The sequence below is a fragment of the Mytilus galloprovincialis genome, chromosome 1 (genome assembly GCF_965363235.1).
Source record: "Mytilus galloprovincialis chromosome 1, xbMytGall1.hap1.1, whole genome shotgun sequence".
NCBI lineage: Eukaryota > Metazoa > Mollusca > Bivalvia > Mytilida > Mytilidae > Mytilus > Mytilus galloprovincialis.
Genome location: NC_134838.1, coordinates 44,145,743 through 44,163,219, shown reverse-complemented (window position 1 = coordinate 44,163,219; position 17,477 = coordinate 44,145,743). Strand labels below are relative to the sequence as shown.

The following is a 17,477-nucleotide window of genomic DNA, read 5'->3' as shown; positions in this document are numbered from 1 at the left end:
CTTCAACTTAATGTTTTCCTCCACCTATTGCAATGTATTCAAAATTCTGACCAAATTGTAATTTGTTTTTTGTTCAAACGTCAGGTATTTTAACAACTGCTGTAGAAAACCCACACAAGTCAACAATGAATTGTCAGTTTCCCACAAAATAGAATAAAGAGATGCGATATGATATAACTGTTAATGACATGCAGGCCAGTGCGGTATTAGAGACATTAGAGATCGAGGACATTAAGGGTGCAATCACCGGAAATGGTAAAAAAGTAATTTTTTAAACAATTATATGCCATCAGAAACTATAGAATTTTACTGATTAAAGCCTTAAGGGGTAGCATAAACCACAATTGTCCCCAAACAGTGACTGATCCGCCACTGAATCTAGAAATCATAAAGTGGGAGTGTTTTAGACAAAATATTGAATACACGTCAAAATTTAACAGACTTAAATCGCGGACATAAGTTTAACATTGATATTATCATTACGTTTTTGTATATCTACTTCAAAAGTATCATGTGGTATTAAGCGGTTTTCTTGTTGATCTAGCCTATGAGCGATCTCGATAGAACTTAATAGTGACAAATTTACCGGAAATTCACGAAGTCTTCCGTTTATCTGTCCTTTTCAGCCATCCATTGAAGAAGACGCACGCTTCTTCTTTGTTTTGATACCACTCAAACGAAATACTAAACAATAATGGCCGGTAGAGACGATCCAGGGTAAGAAAAGTTAAACAACATTATTATAACAAGTTTCTTTTTCTTTCCTAATCAATTTTAATGATTTTGCGAATTGAATTTCAAGTGCGACGGATGACGCGACAGACAAAGGAAACATATTGTAACAAAATCCATCGACATCTCCGAATTGATATGCCATCTAAAATTTTAGTTTCTATTTTTTAAATCTGAATGCAATTTTCTTGTAGGATTTTGCTTTATTTATGCTCAAGAATGCTTTTAATGATTATTTTATTTTTATTTTTAAATGGTGCCGACACACGTGTATGAGGTACATGTACACACCTTAAATTGAATGAATCATTTCATTAGAGCATGATTTATGGAGCACGAAGTAATAAGACGACATTTCATCTAAGACAGTTAATCATTAAGACCTAAATTTGGCGTAGTCCAAATAATTGCATCTTGAAAGGCTATTGTATATTTTTTATATTTGACGCCTTGCCGAAAAATTTAAAATAGCCTTCCAAAGACGTCATAATTATTTGGACTAAAGTTGGCGCTGTTCGGTAATTCACAGAAAGTAAACAATTGTAGCAAATAAACCATAAATTATAGTTTGTCAGTGGCGGATCCAGGGGGGGGGGGTTCCGGGGGTGCGCACCCCCCCTTTATTTTTGCCGATCAATGCATTTGTATCGGGACATATGTTTTGCACCCCCTTTGCCCTGGGTGCCCTGGGTTAGCACCCCCCCCCCCCCCCTTTCGAAAATTCCTGCATCCGCCCCTGTTTGTCTAAAATGGCCGGCTTCATCTCTAACAATACCCTTATTCTTCCTAATACGGGGAGTAAATTCCTAGGTAAGAGTACATTTTACTAGAACTCTGTGATGCCCAGGACAGATAGCAAAAAGGTGTATTGACTAAATTATTAAAAGTTAAAATGCATGTTCATGTCAAAGCAGTCGAGTATTTTCTGTGATTTCCACAGTATGTTGATCTGATCTATGGCAGTTCGGCCAACTTTTAATAAGAAAATACATGAGATTTGGCCACTATTTAAAAGATCAAAGAGAAAAAACAACAGATCTAAGGAAAATGCCGCCAAAAAAAGCATGAACATGTGTGAGTATCACGCATTTAGCTTGAGACTTAGCAGACCTGCAGTAAGCCAGTATGGTTATATGGAAATGTATATATTTGTGCTTAAACTGCAAGCATAGATGCAACATTTAAATCTGAAAACAAGATTTTATGGCATAATTGCTCCCTCTCTCCCATCAACTTGTGTATATTAATTTTATTTTGTATTTTTTTCAGTAAATTTTTTGTCGGAAACCTGAGCTGGGATACAGATAATGGTAAGTAGTGAGTTAGAACTTGTATTTGAAAGATCTGTTTGACATTGTTTTAAATTATATAACAATGTACCATACATGTACATGTTTAAATAAATATGACAAGATGTAATTTTTGGGAGTATTTAGTTTGTCAAGTCTAGTTGGTGGCAGAACAGACTTAACTCTGCATCTGGAATTTTCAGATAAATCAAATTTGAATGCATTTCATGTTTAACAAAAATAAAAACTTATCCGACTTTGATGACAGTTCACTCGTTTGAGCCCCAGATTTGAACATTTTAATGTAAGCATAGTTGGACCTGTCAGACATTGCATAAATATGTACAGTCTTCACGACGAGTGGCAGCCCAGGCTGGTAAAATTGCTCGCGGGCCTGTGAAAATCAGACCTACAGGCCAACAGAATCTAACTAAAAAATTTCAAAAATTGAGCTGCGGGCCTGTAGATTTAGCAGTTTAGCGTGAAGACTGTATGTACTGATCAAAATTATTTTTATTTAAAATTTAATTTTGTCTACACTTGTTTATTGGAGGAGACAAATGTGTACCTATTATTTACAGGTTTTAATAGAGCAATAATTGTAAATAGTTATTTTATTTTTTTAATTTTATAGACAGTTTGTGGAACTACTTCAGTCAATATGGAAATGTCACTGATGCTGTTGTGATCATGGATAGACAAACAGGAAGATCCAGAGGTTTTGGCTTTGTAACATTCCAAGACCCAAACTGTGTATCCAAAGTCATAGATCAAGGACACAAGATTGATGGCCGAGAGGTAAATGTTAGATAATATACATGCATAAAGTGATTTGTAAAGCAAGAAGGAAGTTTTCAGATCACCTATATGATATTGTACAGTTTCCTGTAAAATGAATTAAATACTCTGTAAATGTGAATTATTCTTGTTCAATTTCCCTTCAGAATTTTGAATGAAATTGGTTTTCAATGAGAAGTATTCTATTTATGACAGGACTGTTACATTCTACTAACTATAAAGCGGATTTTGATCTTTAAGAAGTGTAAATTATTTGCTCTGAAGTTAACTGTTTTGATGCATACACAATTTACAGTAGATAGTGTGAATATCTGTCAGTTTGTTGCACAAGTCAGTAACTGAGATAGTTAGATCAAATTGATTACTATTATATAGGTGTTCCACTAAAGGATTACATACCTGTAACGGAGGAGAGACCAAGAACAGGGCATAAGGTGGAAATATTGCTATATGTATGAGGTTAAACAGCAACACCTCAAAAAATGCGGAGCAAAGGGTAAAGGTCGTGTTAATTTAAGATTATGGACTTGATCTTGAATATTAACTGGCTGTTTACACTTTAAAACGATAAATTTTAAAATTAAACTTTTTTTTTCTATTGGTTATAATTATCTAGTAAAAGAATAGAATCAACATGTAACAACAGAATGATTGGTTTTGTACAGAACATGTATTATTCATAAAATGGAAATGGAACACAGTTTTCTTGCAAGCATAAAGTGTGGGTCTCAATATTGGATTTTAAGAAATGAAATAGTGAATTGTGTAATTGCTTGCTTCTCTGACATCATACCCTTTATGCATGTATCAGCAACGCCTGTCCGAACAATTCTGATAAGTGTTGCTGTCTCCACCATTGCATTGCTTTTGAAAGGTGGTGGGTTTCAATGTGCTTCTCTACTCCAAATTAATACCTTTCCTTTTTATCCTCAGTATAGCTGAACTATTTTCATGTTTAAAGTGAATTTGTTGTTTGCTTAAGAGATCGTCTTGCAGGGGTAGAAATAAGAAAAGACCATTGACTTGCCCAAAGGGCAAGTCAATATCTAGATTAACTTGCCCTTGTATCTGTTAACTTGCCCGACTTTTCGTGAGCATGTATATTGTCCTTTTTATAATTTGTACATCCTATTACAAAACTGCCACTACTTCCAAACTGAACGCAAACCTCACATGTCATCCCCTTTTCTGTGTCTTTCAGCCATTTAAATTCATCCAGCCATTTTGTTAAAAATTTACGTTTTCTATTTCCCTCTTCATATTTTTTTTGTTGCTCAACCCTGTTGACGTTGGATTCTTTAAGTTTTTTTAAAGGGGGGACATAATTTACTAAAAAGTTTTCCATTTGTTTCTTTCTACTTTCATTTTTAAATCAACTCAAAAGTTGTTTGCAAAACGCGTTCTGATTGGATCATTGTATCGACTTCCTTTCACGATTAGTAGCGGAAATCCCCGAGCAGGTGCGACTGAACATTCTAAAACGACGGCGCTCATTGGCTTACGCATAGGAATTGACCAATAGAATTATTCGGGACAAACTACGATGTTTACGATTTTCCTGGCATGCGCATATGAAATAAATAAAGACGGCGAAAATAGTAATACAATAATACACAGTTGTACATCGTACAAAATTACGTCTGACATAATTGTACAAATATTTTATTGGCACAAATTCATTAACAATAAATGGTTAAGACCTATTGCATATATTATTATATTAATTGACATGATAGAATGAAACACAAACACAAAATTTCAACTTGCCCGGCGGACAACTATGTGATGAGATTCACTTGCCCGCTGCAGATTTTACTTGCCTCGGGCAAGCGGGATAGCGCTTATTTCGAACCCTGTCTTGCTTTTGGGGACAGGGTGGAGATATGCCAGATTGGTGAAGTTCTTATTTCTAGTATAGTGGTCTTAAACTCTTCATTTTATGTTTGAAATTTTCTATCCAACAATCAAAACTTTATCCTCTTAAGTCAGTTGATTAATGAAATTTTCTGAAGTTCCTTGAAGCACTTTAGTCTCGAAGAGGTTCAAATAGGGAGGAAGGAACTATTATCATGTCAGAGAATCAAGTGGTTTTTATAAAGTTTTTTTATCATGTTCATGTGAACAAAATCCAATCTATCCAGTATTTTGTAAATGCCCCAGAGTGAACAGAATAAGAGTTAATAGTTATTCATCTCAAGTCCGGAGGAGTTCATCTATTTTGACATTATCTGATTTTATTTTTTCATCATTTCAGATTAACGCCAGACCTTGCAATAAAAACTAGTGTTGACTGGAGTTGAATAAGCTGATACACGTACATCATACAGCTGACATGGACACATCATTTCATATTGGACATCTTGTCATCTATCTGGGGGGAGGGGTCATGATTCTCTGAGAGAACTTCTTTGATTTAACATTTGTGTCGTGAGGAGGTATATTTTGTTTTTAAAAAAGTTCATTCAATTTTTTATACGCACAAGTTAGTAAATCATGTGTTACTTCTTGGCTAAATGCTAGTCAAAAAGAGGACCCAAACTTCATTATCATGTTTCATTTTATTGTATTTTCATTTGTTGTATCATTGCCTTCAGAAGAAGTAAATTGTAAATGTAAATAAACTTGACTTGTTATTATTTGTGCTCCTAAATTAATGTGTTTGACATTAAGTGTATTGCTATGAACTAACATACTCAGTTTGTGGCTGATGCAGGTCTATCCCAGTTGAATATCAGAATCAATATTTATCGGTTTAAATTTGTGTAAAGTATTTTCAGTTCTGTGTTTAACACAGAATATGGACAAAGTTTGTCATATCCGTTTTTGTATAAAGTATTTTCAGTTCTGTGTTTAACACAAGAATATGGACAAAGTTTGTCAACTTGTTCAGAAACTTGCTTTTAACAGATGGGAGACTGGTGGCTGTCTTGTGGCATTAACTTGTTTTGAATAGTAGGAGTGTTTAAGGATCATTCAAGATTATTGATGCAGTTATTGTCGAGCCTGCAACTTTTGTTGCAGAAAGATCGACATAGGGATAGTGATCCGGCGGCGTTGTTAGCTAACTTCTTAAAAACTTTATATTTTAGAAGGCGGAAGGCCTGGATGCTAAATACTTTGTATATAGATGCCTCATGTTACGAAGTTTCTGTCAGTCACATGTCCAATGTCCTTAACTTCATTATCATGGTTCAGTGACCACTTGAAAAAAAAAATCTCTTATTATAAGTAATGGGATAACAATATTTGATATGTGCGTACCTTGAAAGGTCCTCATGTCTGTCAGACTGTTTTCACTTTACCTCGACCTCATTTCATGGATCAGTGAACAAGGTTAAGTTTTAAGGATGTTTGCTCCTCCATTTTTTGATTTTTTGGCAGATTTTCGGAATCGTCTGGTTTTATCCATGGTTTGTCATTTAAAAAAATTGCCCACTAACCCCTATTTTTCTTTTCATAATATTATTACATGAAGTTTAAAAAGCCATATTTCAAAATTTTATAAAATTCTTGTTATTTTTTCATAGTTTTTGGAAAGATTAGAACTTGTTCTAAATCTTTACTAAGGCAGCAGCCTCCCTAAAAACACGACAGGTTAGCTACTGTTACTAAATGTATTCACACTGAAATATAGTTCCCTATGGTTTTCATGGATGTGCACATAACACTCATATAAACTGAAAAATGGATTTATTATTGGAGCAGTTCATTTAAGAATGTATGTCATTAAGGTGTGTTCATTTGCAGACTGTTTATTAATTAGTTTGATTAAGTAATTGAGTATTGGTACAATAATAGTTTGATTGACAACTGTTATTACCACTAAACAATCAGAGACAAGGTGGACCTTTAATTACAATGCCCCACCTCCTAATCTGTCAATCAAATTGACCACATTACCTATCAACCTAAGTCTCACATAATTATACAGACCCAATGCAATATACAGTGTACAATATACATCTCAATAAACAAATATTTGACCTCATAATTGAATACACAAATGTATATATTATATATATAAGGATCATTTATTTATTGCCTATTACTTTTGATCTAATTTACTTAAAGTGATTCTGTAAATTTTATTTGAAAGATAAATGATTAATTAAGGATAAACAAGATCTCTTAAAATAAATGAATATATATAAAAGGTATTCATTCAAGTAAAGCCTATAATTTACTTGATAAATTTCCAATATTTATCTATAATTAATGAACAATTTAGATTAGTTCACATTTTTTTTTATCAGGAATTGGCTTGAAACAGTTTTAAATTTTTTAAAGTTTTAATTATAGCAAACCATTGTTTATTAGGTTTTTCCCCATCAATCAGTATGTCTATTTTAGTCATTTAAATTTTTATTAGAAGTGAATATATATTTTTGCAATCAAGAAAGAATCCACATTTCAATAAGTAAGCTTTTTAATTTGTTTATCTTGAAAAAGTACATTTTCAATGCCATGTGTTGAAAAGTACTTTTACAAAAAAATAACCAAAATGCACTCTACAACTTTTAATCTTCAATGTCATATAACCTGTTTCAACTTACAAAATGCCCCAAAACAACATTTTTAGATTATTTTTGTTGACTCTTTAAAGTTCTTAGTTGTTGGTCTAAATTTTATGTCTTACAAGTATAATTGGTAACATTTACTAGAAGAATTTTTGATTTGCAATTTTTTGTTTTTTTGAAACATGTTCAGAACAGGCAACGTTATTTGGATAAGATATAAACTGCAGTTTAAATAAAATTGTGCCAATTAGGAGACCCATATTATTTGATTTGAGCTCATTTTATTCTCATTCTGGAAAAGCAAGTTTTCTTCTAAAGACCTGCTGTTAATGCAATTTTTAGCAATAGTGCATTATTAATGTTCATTTCCCCCCACCATACCTTAATATGAAATAATTCAAACTACTGTTCTAATCTTTCCATGAGTGATATCCATCACTTTGATTGAAACAAATAAGGTGTCAATGTTAAACATATAGAAAATCCAGAGAGAATTATTTCCCGCCAAATTTTCAATGGCTTATATCTCGAAAAAGAGCACACGGACCCTCCATTCTTTCTACTTTTTAAGTTTATTTATATACTATCAATTCATAATAGTTTTTTAAAAAGGTCAATATTTTTCTACAGAATAGCGAACATCCTTAATGGTCAAGTCCATATCTCAGATACTACAAGCAATAGGGCTAGTATATTCGGTGAATGGAAGGACTAAGGTGTACATGTCCAACTGGCAGGTGTCATCTGACCTTGACCTCATTTTCATGGTTCAGTGGTTATACATCTGTAGTTAAATTTTTATACGACCGCAAAATTTGAAAAAATTTTCGTCGTATATTGCTATCACGTTGGCGTCGGTGTCCGAGTAAAAGTGAATGGAAATCTAGGAAATTTTAACACAAGGTTTATGACCACAAAAGGAAGGTTGGTATTGATTTTGGGAGTTTGGTCCCAACATTTTAGGAATTAGGGGCCAAAAAGGGCCCAAATAAGCATTTTCTTGGTTTTCGCACTATAACTTGAGTTTAAGTTAATAGAAATCTATGAAATTTTGACACAAGGTTTATGACCACAAAAGAACGGTTGGGATTGATTTTGGGAGTTTTGGTTTCAACAGTTTAGGAATTGGGGACCAAGAAAGGGCCCAAATAAGCATTATTCTTGGTTTTCGCACAATAACTTTAGTTTAAGTAAATAGAAATCAATGAAATTTAAACACAATGTTAATGACTACAAAAGGAAGGTTGGTATTGATTTTGGGAGTTTAGGTCCCAACAGTTTAGGAATAAGGGACCCAAATAAGCATTTTTCTTGGTTTTTCGCACCATAACGTTGGTATAAGTAAATAGAAATCCATGAAATTGAAACTCAAGGTTTATGACCATAAAAGGAAGGTTGGTATTGATTTTGGGAGTTTTGGTCCCAACAGAATAAGGGGCCCAAAGGGTCCAAAATTAAACTTTGTTTGATTTCATCAAAATTGAATAATTGGGGTTCTTTGATATGCCGAATCTAACTGTCATGACTGTGTATGTAGATTCTTAACTTTTGGTCCCGTTTTCAAATTGGTCTACATTAAGGTCCAAAGGGTCCAAAATTAAACTTAGTCTGATTTTAACAAAAATTGAAATCTTGGGGTTCTTTGATATGCTGAATCTAAAAATGTACTTAGATTCTTGATTATTGGCCCAGTTTTCAAGTTGGTCCAAATCGGGGTCCAAAATTAATCTTTGTTTGATTTCATCAAAAATTGAATAAATGGGGTTCTTTGATATACCAAATCTAACTGTGTATGTAGATTCTTCATTTTTGGTCCTGTTTTCAAATTGGTCTACACTAAAGTCCAAAGGGTCCAAAATTAAACTTAGTCTGATTTTAACAAAAATTGAAATCTTGGGGTTCTTTGATATGCTGAATCTAACTGTCATGACTGTGTATGTAGATTCTTAACTTTTGGTCCCGTTTTCAAATTGGTCTACATTAAGGTCCAAAGGGTCCAAAATTAAACTTAAGTTTGATTTTGACAAAAAATGAATCCGTTAGCTTCTTTGATATGCTGAATCTAAAAATGTACTTAGATTCTTGATTATTGGCCCAGTTTTCAAGTTGGTCCAAATCGGGGTCCAAAATTAATCTTTGTTTGATTTCATCAAAAATTGAATAAATGGGGTTCTTTGATATACCAAATCTAACTGTGTATGTAGATTCTTCATTTTTGGTCCTGTTTTCAAATTGGTCTACACTAAAGTCCAAAGGGTCCAAAATTAAACTTAGTCTGATTTTAACAAAAATTGAAATCTTGGGGTTCTTTGATATGCTGAATCCAAAAATGTACTTTGATTTTTTATTATGGGCCCAGTTTTCAAGTTGGTCCAAATCAGGATCTAAAATTATTATATTAAGTATTGTGCAATAGCAAGTCTTTTCAATTGCACAGTATTGCGCAATGGCAAGAAACATCTAATTGCACAATATTGTGAAATAGCAATTTTTTTTTTAATTAGAGTTATCTTTCTTTGTCCAGAATAGTAAGCAAGAAATATCTAATTGCAAAATATTGTGCAATAGCAAGATTTTTTTTTTTTAATTGGAGTTATCTTTCTTTGTCCAGAATCAACTTAAATCTTTGTTATATACAATATACAATGTATATTCACTTTTTTACTACCAACTGATAAATTAAAATAATCTTTACCATTCAGTGATAACAAGCAGTTTTTTTACATCTTAATATTTTATGATGTATTTAAATGAGTAGTTATTGTTTCAAACTCCAATAGAAATTTTAATTGAGATTAGTTTTGGAATAAGGGAAAGGGGAATGTGATTAAAAAAATTGGGTTCAATTTTTCTCATTTGAAATTTCATAAATAAAAAAGTTTTTTAAAAAGCTTAATATTTTTCTACAGAATAGCGAACATCCTTAATGGTCAAGTCCATATCTCAGATACTACAAGCAATAGGGCTAGTATATTCGGTGAATGGAAGGACTAAGGTGTACATGTCCAACTGGCAGGTGTCATCTGACCTTGACCTCATTTTCATGGTTCAGTGGTTATAGTTAAATTTTTATACGACCGCAAAATTTGAAAAAATTTTCGTCGTATATTGCTATCACGTTGGCGTCGGTGTCCGAGTAAAAGTGAATGGAAATCTAGGAAATTTTAACACAAGGTTTATGACCACAAAAGGAAGGTTGGTATTGATTTTGGGAGTTTGGTCCCAACATTTTAGGAATTAGGGGCCAAAAAGGGCCCAAATAAGCATTTTCTTGGTTTTCGCACTATAACTTGAGTTTAAGTTAATAGAAATCTATGAAATTTTGACACAAGGTTTATGACCACAAAAGAACGGTTGGGATTGATTTTGGGAGTTTTGGTTTCAACAGTTTAGGAATTGGGGACCAAGAAAGGGCCCAAATAAGCATTATTCTTGGTTTTCGCACAATAACTTTAGTTTAAGTAAATAGAAATCAATGAAATTTAAACACAATGTTAATGACTACAAAAGGAAGGTTGGTATTGATTTTGGGAGTTTAGGTCCCAACAGTTTAGGAATAAGGGACCCAAATAAGCATTTTTCTTGGTTTTTCGCACCATAACGTTGGTATAAGTAAATAGAAATCTATGAAATTGAAACACAAGGTTTATGACCATAAAAGGAAGGTTGGTATTGATTTTGGGAGTTTTGGTCCCAACAGAATAAGGGGCCCAAAGGGTCCAAAATTAAACTTTGTTTGATTTCATCAAAATTGAATAATTGGGGTTCTTTGATATGCCGAATCTAACTGTCATGACTGTGTATGTAGATTCTTAACTTTTGGTCCCGTTTTCAAATTGGTCTACATTAAGGTCCAAAGGGTCCAAAATTAAACTTAGTCTGATTTTAACAAAAATTGAAATCTTGGGGTTCTTTGATATGCTGAATCTAAAAATGTACTTAGATTCTTGATTATTGGCCCAGTTTTCAAGTTGGTCCAAATCGGGGTCCAAAATTAATCTTTGTTTGATTTCATCAAAAATTGAATAAATGGGGTTCTTTGATATACCAAATCTAACTGTGTATGTAGATTCTTCATTTTTGGTCCTGTTTTCAAATTGGTCTACACTAAAGTCCAAAGGGTCCAAAATTAAACTTAGTCTGATTTTAACAAAAATTGAAATCTTGGGGTTCTTTGATATGCTGAATCCAAAAATGTACTTTGATTTTTTATTATGGGCCCAGTTTTCAAGTTGGTCCAAATCAGGATCTAAAATTATTATATTAAGTATTGTGCAATAGCAAGTCTTTTCAATTGCACAGTATTGCGCAATGGCAAGAAATATCTAATTGCACAATATTGTGAAATAGCAATTTTTTTTTTAATTAGAGTTATCTTTCTTTGTCCAGAATAGTAAGCAAGAAATATCTAATTGCAAAATATTGTGCAATAGCAAGATTTTTTTTTTAATTGGAGTTATCTTTCTTTGTCCAGAATCAACTTAAATCTTTGTTATATACAATATACAATGTATATTCACTTTTTTACTACCAACTGATAAATTAAAATAATCTTTACCATTCAGTGATAACAAGCAGTTTTTTTACATCTTAATATTTTATGATGTATTTAAATGAGTAGTTATTGTTTCAAACTCCAATAGAAATTTTAATTGAGATTAGTTTTGGAATAAGGGAAAGGGGAATGTGATTAAAAAAATTGGGTTCAATTTTTCTCATTTGAAATTTCATAAATAAAAAAGTTTTTTAAAAAGCTTAATATTTTTCTACAGAATAGCGAACATCCTTAATGGTCAAGTCCATATCTCAGATACTACAAGCAATAGGGCTAGTATATTCGGTGAATGGAAGGACTAAGGTGTACATGTCCAACTGGCAGGTGTCATCTGACCTTGACCTCATTTTCATGGTTCAGTGGTTATAGTTAAATTTTTATACGACCGCAAAATTTGAAAAAATTTTCGTCGTATATTGCTATCACGTTGGCGTCGGTGTCCGAGTAAAAGTGAATGGAAATCTAGGAAATTTTAACACAAGGTTTATGACCACAAAAGGAAGGTTGGTATTGATTTTGGGAGTTTGGTCCCAACATTTTAGGAATTAGGGGCCAAAAAGGGCCCAAATAAGCATTTTCTTGGTTTTCGCACTATAACTTGAGTTTAAGTTAATAGAAATCTATGAAATTTTGACACAAGGTTTATGACCACAAAAGAACGGTTGGGATTGATTTTGGGAGTTTTGGTTTCAACAGTTTAGGAATTGGGGACCAAGAAAGGGCCCAAATAAGCATTATTCTTGGTTTTCGCACAATAACTTTAGTTTAAGTAAATAGAAATCAATGAAATTTAAACACAATGTTAATGACTACAAAAGGAAGGTTGGTATTGATTTTGGGAGTTTAGGTCCCAACAGTTTAGGAATAAGGGACCCAAATAAGCATTTTTCTTGGTTTTTCGCACCATAACGTTGGTATAAGTAAATAGAAATCTATGAAATTGAAACACAAGGTTTATGACCATAAAAGGAAGGTTGGTATTGATTTTGGGAGTTTTGGTCCCAACAGAATAAGGGGCCCAAAGGGTCCAAAATTAAACTTTGTTTGATTTCATCAAAATTGAATAATTGGGGTTCTTTGATATGCCGAATCTAACTGTCATGACTGTGTATGTAGATTCTTAACTTTTGGTCCCGTTTTCAAATTGGTCTACATTAAGGTCCAAAGGGTCCAAAATTAAACTTAAGTTTGATTTTGACAAAAAATGAATCCGTTAGCTTCTTTGATATGCTGAATCTAAAAATGTACTTAGATTCTTGATTATTGGCCCAGTTTTCAAGTTGGTCCAAATCGGGGTCCAAAATTAATCTTTGTTTGATTTCATCAAAAATTGAATAAATGGGGTTCTTTGATATACCAAATCTAACTGTGTATGTAGATTCTTCATTTTTGGTCCTGTTTTCAAATTGGTCTACACTAAAGTCCAAAGGGTCCAAAATTAAACTTAGTCTGATTTTAACAAAAATTGAAATCTTGGGGTTCTTTGATATGCTGAATCCAAAAATGTACTTTGATTTTTTATTATGGGCCCAGTTTTCAAGTTGGTCCAAATCAGGATCTAAAATTATTATATTAAGTATTGTGCAATAGCAAGTCTTTTCAATTGCACAGTATTGCGCAATGGCAAGAAATATCTAATTGCACAATATTGTGAAATAGCAATTTTTTTTTTAATTAGAGTTATCTTTCTTTGTCCAGAATAGTAAGCAAGAAATATCTAATTGCAAAATATTGTGCAATAGCAAGATTTTTTTTTAATTGGAGTTATCTTTCTTTGTCCAGAATCAACTTAAATCTTTGTTATATACAATATACAATGTATATTCACTTTTTTACTACCAACTGATAAATTAAAATAATCTTTACCATTCAGTGATAACAAGCAGTTTTTTTACATCTTAATATTTTATGATGTATTTAAATGAGTAGTTATTGTTGCAAACTCCAATAGAAATTTTAATTGAGATTAGTTTTGGAATAAGGGAAAGGGGAATGTGATTAAAAAAATTGGGTTCAATTTTTCTCATTTGAAATTTCATAAATAAAAAAGTTTTTTAAAAAGCTTAATATTTTTCTACAGAATAGCGAACATCCTTAATGGTCAAGTCCATATCTCAGATACTACAAGCAATAGGGCTAGTATATTCGGTGAATGGAAGGACTAAGGTGTACATGTCCAACTGGCAGGTGTCATCTGACCTTGACCTCATTTTCATGGTTCAGTGGTTATAGTTAAATTTTTATACGACCGCAAAATTTGAAAAAAATTTCGTCGTATATTGCTATCACGTTGGCGTCGGTGTCCGAGTAAAAGTGAATGGAAATCTAGGAAATTTTAACACAAGGTTTGTGACCACAAAAGGAAGGTTGGTATTGATTTTGGGAGTTTGGTCCCAACATTTTAGGAATTAGGGGCCAAAAAGGGCCCAAATAAGCATTTTCTTGGTTTTCGCACTATAACTTGAGTTTAAGTTAATAGAAATCTATGAAATTTTGACACAAGGTTTATGACCACAAAAGAACGGTTGGGATTGATTTTGGGAGTTTTGGTTTCAACAGTTTAGGAATTGGGGACCAAGAAAGGGCCCAAATAAGCATTATTCTTGGTTTTCGCACAATAACTTTAGTTTAAGTAAATAGAAATCAATGAAATTTAAACACAATGTTAATGACTACAAAAGGAAGGTTGGTATTGATTTTGGGAGTTTAGGTCCCAACAGTTTAGGAATAAGGGACCCAAATAAGCATTTTTCTTGTTTTTTCGCACCATAACGTTGGTATAAGTAAATAGAAATCTATGAAATTGAAACACAAGGTTTATGACCATAAAAGGAAGGTTGGTATTGATTTTGGGAGTTTTGGTCCCAACAGAATAAGGGGCCCAAAGGGTCCAAAATTAAACTTTGTTTGATTTCATCAAAATTGAATAATTGGGGTTCTTTGATATGCCGAATCTAACTGTCATGACTGTGTATGTAGACTCTTAACTTTTGGTCCCGTTTTCAAATTGGTCTACATTAAGGTCCAAAGGGTCCAAAATTAAACTTAAGTTTGATTTTGACAAAAAATGAATCCGTTAGCTTCTTTGATATGCTGAATCTAAAAATGTACTTAGATTCTTGATTATTGGCCCAGTTTTCAAGTTGGTCCAAATCGGGGTCCAAAATTAATCTTTGTTTGATTTCATCAAAAATTGAATAAATGGGGTTCTTTGATATACCAAATCTAACTGTGTATGTAGATTCTTCATTTTTGGTCCTGTTTTCAAATTGGTCTACACTAAAGTCCAAAGGGTCCAAAATCAAACTTAGTCTGATTTTAACAAAAATTGAAATCTTGGGGTTCTTTGATATGCTGAATCCAAAAATGTACTTTGATTTTTTATTATGGGCCCAGTTTTCAAGTTGGTCCAAATCAGGATCTAAAATTATTATATTAAGTATTGTGCAATAGCAAGTCTTTTCAATTGCACAGTATTGCGCAATGGCAAGAAATATCTAATTGCACAATATTGTGAAATAGCAATTTTTTTTTTAATTAGAGTTATCTTTCTTTGTCCAGAATAGTAAGCAAGAAATATCTAATTGCAAAATATTGTGCAATAGCAAGATTTTTTTTTAATTGGAGTTATCTTTCTTTGTCCAGAATCAACTTAAATCTTTGTTATATACAATATACAATGTATATTCACTTTTTTACTACCAACTGATAAATTAAAATAATCTTTACCATTCAGTGATAACAAGCAGTTTTTTTACATCTTAATATTTTATGATGTATTTAAATGAGTAGTTATTGTTGCAAACTCCAATAGAAATTTTAATTGAGATTAGTTTTGGAATAAGGGAAAGGGGAATGTGATTAAAAAAATTGGGTTCAATTTTTCTCATTTGAAATTTCATAAATAAAAAAGTTTTTTAAAAAGCTTAATATTTTTCTACAGAATAGCGAACATCCTTAATGGTCAAGTCCATATCTCAGATACTACAAGCAATAGGGCTAGTATATTCGGTGAATGGAAGGACTAAGGTGTACATGTCCAACTGGCAGGTGTCATCTGACCTTGACCTCATTTTCATGGTTCAGTGGTTATAGTTAAATTTTTATACGACCGCAAAATTTGAAAAAATTTTCGTCGTATATTGCTATCACGTTGGCGTCGGCGTCCGAGTAAAAGTGAATGGAAATCTAGGAAATTTTAACACAAGGTTTATGACCACAAAAGGAAGGTTGGTATTGATTTTGGGAGTTTTGGTCCCAACATTTTAGGAATTAGGGGCCAAAAAGGGCCCAAATAAGCATTTTCTTGGTTTTCGCACTATAACTTGAGTTTAAGTTAATAGAAATCTATGAAATTTTGACACAAGGTTTATGACCACAAAAGAACGGTTGGGATTGATTTTGGGAGTTTTGGTTTTAACAGTTTAGGAATTGGGGGCCAAGAAAGGGCCCAAATAAGCATTATTCTTGGTTTTCGCACAATAACTTTAGTTTAAGTAAATAGAAATCAATGAAATTTAAACACAATGTTAATGACTACAAAAGGAAGGTTGGTATTGATTTTGGGAGTTTAGGTCCCAACAGTTTAGGAATAAGGGACCCAAATAAGCATTTTTCTTGGTTTTTCGTACCATAACGTTGGTATAAGTAAATAGAAATCTATGAAATTGAAACACAAGGTTTATGACCATAAAAGGAAGGTTGGTATTGATTTTGGGAGTTTTGGTCCCAACAGAATAAGGGGCCCAAAGGGTCCAAAATTAAACTTTGTTTGATTTCATCAAAATTGAATAATTGGGGTTCTTTGATATGCCGAATCTAACTGTCATGACTGTGTATGTAGATTCTTAACTTTTGGTCCCGTTTTCAAATTGGTCTACATTAAGGTCCAAAGGGTCCAAAATTAAACTTAAGTTTGATTTTGACAAAAAATGAATCCGTTAGGTTCTTTGATATGCTGAATCTAAAAATGTACTTAGATTCTTGATTATTGGCCCAGTTTTCAAGTTGGTCCAAATCGGGGTCCAAAATTAATCTTTGTTTGATTTCATCAAAAATTGAATAAATGGGGTTCTTTGATATACCAAATCTAACTGTGTATGTAGATTCTTCATTTTTGGTCCTGTTTTCAAATTGGTCTACACTAAAGTCCAAAGGGTCCAAAATTAAACTTAGTCTGATTTTAACAAAAATTGAAATCTTGGGGTTCTTTGATATGCTGAATCCAAAAATGTACTTTGATTTTTTATTATGGGCCCAGTTTTCAAGTTGGTCCAAATCAGGATCTAAAATTATTATATTAAGTTTTGTGCAATAGCAAGTCTTTTCAATTGCACAGTATTGCGCAACGGCAAGAAATATCTAATTGCACAATATTGTGAAATAGCAATTTTTTTTTTAATTAGAGTTATCTTTCTTTGTCCAGAATAGTAAGCAAGAAATATCTAATTGCAAAATATTGTGCAATAGCAAGATTTTTTTTAATTGGAGTTATCTTTCTTTGTCCAGAATCAACTTAAATCTTTGTTATATACAATATACAATGTATATTCACTTTTTTACTACCAACTGATAAATTAAAATAAT

At 32.4% G+C, this 17,477-nt stretch overlaps 1 protein-coding gene and 1 long non-coding RNA gene across 3 annotated transcripts; both read left to right on the top strand.

Moving 5' to 3' along the window:
• Positions 1-563: 563 nt before the first annotated feature.
• On the top strand, positions 564-5,440 carry LOC143075404 (RNA-binding protein Musashi homolog Rbp6-like). Of its 2 annotated transcripts, none has more exons than XM_076250809.1 (4): positions 564-717; positions 2,002-2,042; positions 2,656-2,819; positions 3,195-3,627. In XM_076250809.1, exons 1-4 carry the CDS (start codon positions 695-697, stop codon positions 3,204-3,206), a joined length of 240 nt encoding a protein of 79 aa, XP_076106924.1. In that variant the 5' UTR covers positions 564-694; the 3' UTR covers positions 3,207-3,627. The 2 variants fall into 2 exon arrangements, with proteins under 2 accessions (XP_076106924.1, XP_076106916.1); XM_076250801.1 differs by lacking the exon at positions 3,195-3,627 and adding an exon at positions 5,074-5,440 and having other exon boundaries at positions 566-717.
• A 3,271-nt stretch (positions 5,441-8,711) lies between these two features.
• On the top strand, positions 8,712-9,824 carry LOC143078935 (uncharacterized). Its single transcript, XR_012979314.1, has 2 exons — positions 8,712-9,234; positions 9,380-9,824. It is a non-coding gene; the product is annotated as an uncharacterized LOC143078935 (long non-coding RNA).
• The last annotated feature ends 7,653 nt before the right edge of the window (positions 9,825-17,477 follow it).

Bases quoted from the DNA above. Each gene is read 5' to 3' on its own strand.
- LOC143075404 (XM_076250801.1), top strand. From the start codon at position 695: ATGGCCGGTAGAGACGATCCAGG. The intron at 718-2,001 runs GTAAGAAAAGTT...TATTTTTTTCAG, and splicing joins GCCGGTAGAGACGATCCAGG to TAAATTTTTTGTCGGAAACC. The intron at 2,820-5,073 runs GTAAATGTTAGA...TCATCATTTCAG, and splicing joins ACAAGATTGATGGCCGAGAG to ATTAACGCCAGACCTTGCAA.